The sequence below is a fragment of the Canis lupus genome, chromosome 16 (genome assembly GCF_048164855.1).
Source record: "Canis lupus baileyi chromosome 16, mCanLup2.hap1, whole genome shotgun sequence".
In the NCBI taxonomy this organism is placed as follows: domain Eukaryota; kingdom Metazoa; phylum Chordata; class Mammalia; order Carnivora; family Canidae; genus Canis; species Canis lupus.
The window spans coordinates 23,688,871-23,697,996 of NC_132853.1; the positions used below are offsets into that span (position 1 = coordinate 23,688,871).

Below are 9,126 nucleotides of genomic sequence, written 5' to 3' on the forward strand. Positions count from 1 at the left end.
TTCCAGGGGCCTGCGTTGACCTGGTGTTTTATTAAAAAAATTTAGAATTGACTTCCTGGTGCACTAAAAGTGGGAAATCCAGAGGCTCAGTCACCCTTCCGGCAGATGGCTAGTTCCCACCTCCATGAAGAGCTGATGGAGTAGTAAAGACAGTCAAAGACAAGGCTCGTCCCTGCAGCTTGGACAGCTGGACTGTCATGGGACACCATGAATTAGGAAACAGGGTGAGACATCTGAACACGCCTGGCGATTCCAGAATAATACAATGGGACCTTTTAGGAGCTGGGGTCTACGCAGTGTGAGAACCATGTGGCCTCTATATTGATTACTAGATAAGTAGGTGACAACCTTGAACTTCATATCAGAGCCTCTCACAGGATTTGGTCTTGTCAATGGTCTTTTTTCCATCTGAGTCCTGTGAACCATACATTCTCCACCACCACGTGCTGCTAGCAGGTTCTTTCATGGGCTCAGGTTCTCTCTTCTTCCCTTTGCCCACATCTCCTCCTGGTTTCTCAGCATTGTAGAGCAGGTAGGTTCTGTGCCTGGTTTTGCCACTTGTTTGGTGATCTTGATCTCTCTGAGCCCTCATTTCTTCACTTTTAAAATGACAGTCATAACATCTACTTGTTCTGAGGATTTGATGAGGTCGTGCAGATTAAGTGCCTGGCATGTCTTGGGTTTGTGCATGTGCACTCATGAACACACACACACACACACACACACACACACACACACACGGCCTGGGCAGCTGGGCTTTGGAGTAGAGGGGAGAGGGAGAGGTGTGTGGGACCTGCTTTGCCACTCTTCTCTCATCCAATGGAAGATGAAAGGACACCTCCCCCCATGACTCTGCCCTTCGACTCCTGTGCGATTTCCCACTCTTTGTAGTGAGCAGGGAAAACATTTATCTATGCTCACAAATCTCAGTCAGGGGGGCATTCAGGCGCAGCAGCCCTGCTTGGGAATACCTTCCCCTTTGAAAGGTTTATCAATCCATCTGCCGCTTGGTCAGCCCTAGACAGGGTTCTGATTAATTATTCCTGTCTTTCCCAAGTTGACTTTGATGCTTGCTTGTTGAAACAAGCCCTCTGAATTCAGGAAATGGTTTCTTAATCGAAATACTTCAAGATGCTCTCTGAGACTCGGCCCTGGCCCCCAGATGGCTTCTCCCCTCCACTGGACAGAGTGGCCAGCCGACCTTGAAGCTTCATGAACAGCCCTCCGGAACCACCATGAAGTTGTCCCTATGTCCCTGGGCGGTTCAGGAGTCTAGCAGTAGACTCATTTCTGGGATGAAGAGAAGGGTGATTACACTTAGGATAAAACTATTCACGGGGCACTTTATGTTTAAATTATTTTCTTTTTATTGCCACTTCCTTCATACAGAGGGAGAAACTGAGGCTCAGAGAGGGAGAGTGACCTGCCTAAGATCTCACAGGTGGTCAGTTCTAGAGCTGGACCTTCAGATCCTGGGCTTTGGCTCTAAATCCTGGGCTCCTTCCACTTAAACAATACTTACCTTCCACCCTCCATCTCTAACATACCCACCACATTTACCACTTTTGTGGTCCTAATGCTCAGGAACAAGAGTAATATTCAGCCCTACAGAAGTGTTCCAGTCAGGAAACTTTCTTCCTCCAAACTGAAGGAGGAGAGGAATGGGAGAGCAGAATGAAGTCAAGTGAGATTAAAGCGGCTGCCTCCCAACCCAAAGAACTGAGGTGAAGAAATTCGTGCTAACCCTGTCCCTATGGCAAAGGGTCAGAAAGGAGTTCTGAAAGAGACCTGGTAGCAAGTCTGCTTTCTCTTTGTTTTAAAGTATTATCTTCCAAAAGGAGTTTCAAGACTTTTGCTGGGAATCCAGGGGCACATGGTGTGAGAAGAGGAGGATTCCTTGGTCATCTGTGTTGGAGGAACAGCTGGGTTAAATGGCTGGGTTAAACAGTTACACACCATAAGGCGAGGCTTCTCTGAATCTTTCCTATGCTAATGTGCACGGCAAATGGGGCCATGACTGTGCACAGATGCTCCATGCCAAGGGACACATCCTCCTGGATGATGCTTCTTGAGAGGCATCACAGAGTGCTAGGAAAAGCCGGCGGCCTTGGCCTTGCATTAATCCCTGTTCCTTCCCCAAACCCTCATGTGACCTTGGGCAGTTAATTCACCCTGTGAGACCACCTCTGCATCTCTCATGGGGAAAATCCAACCCCCACCTCATAGGATGTTAACAGTGCCTGAGAGAGGGGCTGGTACATGGTCAAGTGCTGCCTCCCTCCCTCTTTCTCCTTTCCATCTGTGATCCCTTAGGAGTTACCTTCTATTGACTCCTTCAGAATTTAACTCCTTGCTTGGTCTACATGGGGCCAGAGGGGATTCCATCAATAAAATTTCTCCAGATCAGAACCATCTCTGAAACACATCCATCCCACTTCTTCAGCCTAGGCTCCAGATGCCTGCTTCCTATTTTTATGCTGATTCACAGATGTGCTCTCACCCACTCCCAGGAAAAAAAGCAAATAGTGCAGGGACTTCTCAGAGCACCAGAGACCTCTGTGCTTAGCCAAATGCCTGGGCTATAGTAGACATTCAGTAAATATGAATGAATGAATGAAGAATGAATGAATGAATGAATTATTCAGAACTAGCATTTTTTGAGTGCCTCCCATTTGCAAAGCAACACTCCAGGTGCTTCGGCATTCTTACCTTTCCTGGCTACCCTTCCCACCCATTCTCCATTCTGCAAGGTAGATATTTTTTATGCCGACCTTCCTGAGCAAAACAGGTTCAGAGGTGGGGAGGCATCTGGCCAAATTCACACAGATGATAAATCTGGAGCTGGACTTACAGACTAGTCTTCTCACTCCAAATCCAGTCAACAACGCTCACCTTCTAATATCCATTTTTCAGCATTCAGAAAAATGACCCAGGGTAATGCAGGCATAAGGCTAAATAAAGCCAGGATTTGAACTTGTATCTGATCCCAGTGTTTCCATTGTCAGGACAGACATATGACCCAGGGCCTTGTGGATCACATTTCAGGAACCTCAGGCTGGAACTTTGTCACCTGCAGCTCCTGCCTCTGTCCTTTCCAGAACTGCTGCCTCCCCCTCCTCTTCAACCTTGGGTGCCGGCAAGTTACCATCTGAGTGGGTCTGTGCCTGAGCTCCTATAAGACAATGCCCCGCCAGTCTGGAAAAAAAAAACACAGCAAGCACTGACATGGGTTAGAGCAAGTGTGGGCAGGCTGCGTGCCGAATCCTGTTTCCACAACCTCTGCACCCACTTCCTAGTTTAGAGAGAGGTCAGGAGAGGCTCCCCCCCCAGCCAGCAGTCACTCATCAGGGGTGCTGACAAGAAGGAGGCAGACAGCCTCTTAGAAATCCCCAGCAGCTTCCCCCTATTCCAGCCTTCTCCACTGCTGGTCAGGCAGGACAGTGTGATGTTTAATAAGAGCACCAACTGGGCAGTTATGCAGACCCAGGCCTACTATCCTACCACTTTTTCCTGTGTGACCTCAGGGGAAAGTCCTAGCCTCTCTGAGCTTCAGGTTCCTCACTTGTAATACGAGAATAATGATTCCTCTTCTGTGGAGGTCACTGAAAGGAACAAATGCGGTAAGTCTTGTGAGTTCCCAGGTTGGTGCTTGGCTTGAAACACATAGCCCCACATGGCAGCTGGGGCAAACATGGCTTCCCCTGCTGGCCACACTGAGTGTGTCTCAAGCTCAGGAAGGAAGATTGTAAATGGGAAAGGGCATTTATTTCCCCGTGGTCACACGTGGAAGGTAGAAAGGAGTAAAGGAAGTAAAACTTCCTTGTGTTTAGGAGCACAGACTTTTCTCCTGTGAGACTCTGGGCAAGTTGCTTACAATCTGTCTAGGCCTCAGTTCCCTCATCTGTAAAACTAGAAGGATAACTATTACACTTTATTTATGTGTTTGTTTATTATTTTATTTGAGAGGAAGAGAAAGATGAGGGAAGAGTAGAGGGAGAGGGAGAGGGAGAAGCTTCAGCAGGCTCCACACCCAGTGTAGAGCCCAACATGGGGCTTGATCTCACAACCCTGAGATCATGACCTGAGCCAAAATCAAGAGTTGGATGCTTAACCGACGAGCCACCCAGGCACCCCATCATTATTTTTAATTAACAGAGCCATATTAATCTTTTAAGATTTTATTTATTTATTCATGAGAGACACAGAGAGAAAGAGAGAGGCAGAGTCACAGGCAGAGGGAGAAGCAGGCTCCATGCAGGGAGCCCAATGTGGGACTCGATCCCTGGTCTCCAGGACCAGGCCCTGGGCCAAAGGTGGCGCTAAACCACTGAGCCACCCGGGCTGCCCCAGCCATATTAATCTTAATAATAATAGCGTGAGTTATCTGTAATGTCTCTACTTCCCCAGCCCCAATTCTGTCTTGAGGCTATTCCTGATAGGAGCATTTGTCCTCACATGGCATTGAAACCTCTCCTGTCCTGCTCACTAGTACCATTATGTTGCCAAACCCAGTGGGTACTTTCCGATCTCTGCCCCTGACATAGCTAATCATTCCCTCCTTTTTGCACTTGGATTTGGGGGCAGTACCCTTTTCTGGTTCTCCCCACTGTGGCACTCCTCATTACCATAGCTGGCAGCTTGTCTTCCCAACGTTTAGTTATTGGAAGGTCCTATAGCTCATTCTCTGTTGTGTTCACTCCTGGGTGATCTCCTCCAATCCCATGGCTTTGAATCAAGTGTACATACTGATGGATCCAGTAGTTCTTTTTTTTTTTTTTTAGGTTTTATTTATTTATTCATGAAAGAAACAGGCAGAGGGAGAACTAGCCTCCCTGCAGGGAGTCCGATGCCAGGACCCCAGGATCATGACCTGAGCCAAAGGCAGATAGTCAACCAATGAGCCACCCAGATGCCCCGATCCGGTAGTTCTGTCTCCAGTATAGACCCCTCCCTTGAGTGCCCATTCACAAATCTAGTGCATCTTTGGCACGGACGTGTACATGCCTAATATATTCGACAAGCTCCGCTAAAGTAGGAACTCTTCATTTTGCCCCTATTTCTCCCTACTCAAACTGCTTCTCTATTTCCAAAAATGATACTAGTTGTTCAGAGGAGATACCTTAGAGTCTCCTTGATTCTTCTCTGCACACCCTACAACCAGTCTGCGGATAAATTCCACTAGGGATCCTGCAAAATGCATCCCATATCTGAGCACTTTTCACCACCCCATCAGTCTAGCCCCTTCCCTCACTCCCTACAGTGGTCACAACTTCCCACTCTCACTCTCACTCCGGCCCCATGATGGCAGTTATGGTCTGCTTGCTACACAGTAGCCAGAATTATCTCTTAAAAGAGGAAACCAAAAATACACACACACCCTGCATCAAAACTCTCCAGTAGCTAACCATTCCAACAAAGCCAAAACAGCAGCTTCCAAGGCCCAGTGTGATCAGCCTCCTGCCAACCCTGCGCTTCTCACCTCCCTCCTCTTCTCCGTCTTCCAGTCTGCTTCAGTGGAACTGCATTTGTGGTCTTTTTTAGCCCGGAACACCCCGTAATGCATATCTTTGCCTGGTTGCTCCCACATCTCATTTAGCTCAAATGTTACCACCTCAAGGAAGCCCCTCCTGATTGCCCTCTGTAAATCATTCCCTTTTCCTTCAAATCAGCCTAACCTGTTATCATGCTTATTTTTCTACAGAGCATTCATCTCCATCTGAAATTTTATTTTATAGACATATGTACATATATATACATATATATGCTCACACATGTGTATACAAACATATATATTCATTTACATACTATTCAAAAACTCTGTGAGGATAGGGACAGGATCTTAGTCATGGCTGCAACTTCAGTGCCTGAAACAGTGCTAAGCGTATAGAAAGCATTCAAAAATGTGTTCAATAAAGGAATGATCATTACCTGCTTCAAAGGGTTGGTGTGCGAATCCAATACAAGGATGTGTGTAAAGCCCTTTCTTGGCATGGTGCCTGGCACACCGTCGGACCTCCATGAATGTTGGCCCTAAACATATATAATAAGCCCTCTTGAACCAAGGACGTCCTTACTACCACCCCTTTCAGAGGGAAGGTGGGCAGGATTCCCGTGGAGCTGGGTATGCTGGGCCTTGGTTCCGAGGGACCACAGCGCACCCCTTATCAACTGTTTGTGTTTAGACTCTGAAGGGGACAAATAATTCGAGTTCCTTTGACAACATTTAGAGCTCTGCCACCATTTTATTATGTGAGCAAACATTTGATAGCTGGGAAGCCCATCCCTAATGACAGGTCATAGAATCTCGCTGGCGTCTCCTTATCTGCCCTTCTTGTTTGCGCTTCTATTGAAACCTGCAAGGTCACAAGCCATTTCTCTCTCCTCACCTGAAATCTGAAAATTGGAAAAAGGCTGATAGTGGGAAGTCAAGAGACTCAAAAGTGGGGGTGGGTGGCGGGAGGAAGAGGAGGCAAAGGGTATCAGAGGACCCTGACCGGGGCCTCAAGAATTTCAAAGGGTCAGAGCCTGTCCCCTCTAATGAATGTGCAGCTCAATCATGCTCTGAAGAGGGTTCATAGACCAGACCCTGTATAGCCCGGTGCTAATTCTGAGCACTTCTCGTGTGTCGGCTCACCTGACCCCTCAACAACCTCCATTTTATGGGTGAGAACACTGAGGCACAGAGAGGGTGCCTTGACTAAGAACACAAAGCTAATGGAAGACTGTTCACCTCAGAACATGTTAGAAAGAACACGTGCCAGAGGGCACCCAGAACCAGTTTGAATCTGTCTCTATGCTGCCTGAGTTCTGCAAACCTTGGACAATTCACTCTCTTTGAGCTGGTCTTCCTAATCTGTAAAATGGGCATGATGGCAGCCTCATACAGGATTATGGGTGGGAGCACTGATTCACGAGATAAGCATGGGATAATAGGCCTTTAGTAGTAATGATAGGCGTGTGTGTGTGCAAATGTGCGCACGCGCACCACACACATGACCATGCATGTGGGCTTCTGAGTGTTTCAGGAAGAGTCTTCGGAGAGAGAGCCATTAAAGCCAAAAAGCAGAACTTTCTCCTTAAATGCCAAAACAGGTGAAAGGGAAGGAAGAAGCTAGGAAAGCAGAAAGGGCCTCTCTGGAGGGAAAAGGCTAGGAATAATGTTCCATGACAGCTGAAATGAATGAGGCCCAGGGCTCTGGCAGGAGAGGCTGCCCCAGGACGGAGGGTGTGGCTCCTCTGGGAGGGTTTCTCCATCCATCCTGGAGACTCCTGACCCCCACCCCCAGCTCCCCGGGGAAGCCTGGCATCAGAGGCCTTCAGCCTAGATTTTTTGCCTTACTTGGAGCAAGCCTATAGAAAACATTTGCAATTTCCCACACTTCTTCCCCAATATGTTGTGTGAGCAAGCGATGATTTTCTCAGGTGCTTCATAGCCTGTTGCTCAGGTAGTTCAGTAGCACTGGTACAATCTGGGAGCTGATTAGAAACACAGGTGCCAAGGCCCACCTCAAGCCCACTTGGTCGGAATCCACATGTTTCACAGGCTGTTGGGGACCCATAGATCCATTAAAGTCTGGGGATCGGTGGCCCGGGGGGACCCCTGTCCTTAGATGTGTTAAGAAAAGGACGCTTACTTCCACGAGAGGCAAGAGCTCCCTCCCTTACAAGTTGCAACCCCATGGAGCACACGGTAAGCCCCACGATCGCAGAAAGAGGAGCTTGACTTGAGGATAAAGCTCAGTGAGCTGTGACTCTTTCAAGGGCCGCAGCAGTTCACCTCTGTGTCCTGAAGTGGCCGGGAAACCTGGCTCGTGAGTTCTCCTACGGGGAGCATGCTTCAGGACCACCATGGGACACCGGCGGGCCCTTGGCTGGCCGAGTGGGGCCTCAGCTCCCCCAGAGAAGCCAAACGAGTGGCATCATCCCTGCTCTCTGCACAGCTGAGCTCTCTCTCCTCTCTCTACAGTGCCCCCTCCAAGCCTGGTGATGCCCACTCACTGCTCACTTTGTGCACGGCAACAAGGACCCCATTTTCCGCGCCGTCACCCTCCGGGCCGCTGTCACAGAAAAGCCCTGGGGCCTGACAGGCACCTCTGAGAGGTCCCTGCCTACCTGACATCCCGCTGGCGCCTCAGACAAGGACAATGCGCTCGGAGGCACAGCCCAGAGGGCAGCTTCCCTTCCCTTCTATGCAGTATTGTCGCCACACCTCTCCGAGATGTCAGGTACTGCCACTCGGCCTCCGGGTAGCAGACAAGAAGCCACGGAGGCGGAAGAGAGAAAGCTGTCGTGTCTACACTGTACTCCTTCATCGAACAAACTGATGCGAAAAACTTGAATCTGTTACTGAAATGAGGAGGACACATGCTATTGAACTGAGCCACACATTCTGTAAATATCAGCAGCCTCCTGTCCCCCCCCCAGCCCCCCCCAGCTGATTGTGAGATTTCTTTTGAAGAAGTAAAATTTCTCCAATGGGTGTAAACTATAACCTACCGTATGTAATTAAGTGCAATTGCCCCTCCATTCCCCTTCCCCCCTACCCTGTATATACCACTAAAGTGTCTATTAGTTCTCTTTGTAAAGACCAGAGTTGGATTTTCAAAGTGATTATTCCCCCTCACCCTTTTCCCCCCATGGAGAAATATCCCGGGTTGGAAGTGAAGCCTCCTGTCCCTTTCCCTTGGGCCTGGACACACACAGGACGGTCTGGGGCTGACTGCCAGCTCACTCCAATCTCCTGTCATTCAGACACATCTCTGGATCCAGGAGGGGCTGAACCTAGGGCCAGAGTAATATCCTAGCTTCCGGTGGGGGCCCGGGGTTCAGCCCCAAGGCAGGAAAACCGGCTGCTGGATAGCGCAAGGAAAGAGGACCCTTTCAGAGCGCCCTCCATTAAAACAGTTTATTTTATCACTGCCCAGAGTCTCCTATTTCTGTCTCTGATGTTTCCTCTTCCACGATTCCTCCAAGAAACCCTGGCCCTGTTTCCCCGTGGACTTTTCCATTTCTTCCACTGGGCTCGTGGCTGTCTCAGTGTCTTGGTGCCGGCTGTACTGCTAAGGTAAGGAGAGTTGCTTCCCCCAGCCACACTCCACAAGGCCCTCCGAGGAGCTCTGACCAGAG

General features: G+C 49.0%; 1 protein-coding gene across 6 annotated transcripts in view; it reads left to right on the forward strand.

The window, feature by feature from the left end:
• The window catches only part of HNF1B (HNF1 homeobox B), a 55,837-nt gene extending 46,918 nt beyond the window's left edge, over nucleotides 1-8,919 (forward strand). For all 6 annotated transcript variants that reach the window (XM_072779576.1, XM_072779575.1, XM_072779574.1 and 3 more), the window contains one exon: nucleotides 7,967-8,919. In XM_072779576.1, the coding sequence (XP_072635677.1) occupies nucleotides 7,967-8,097 (131 nt within the window). In that variant the 3' untranslated portion in view covers nucleotides 8,098-8,919. The remainder of the gene's footprint in view (nucleotides 1-7,966) is intronic.
• The last annotated feature ends 207 nt before the right edge of the window (nucleotides 8,920-9,126 follow it).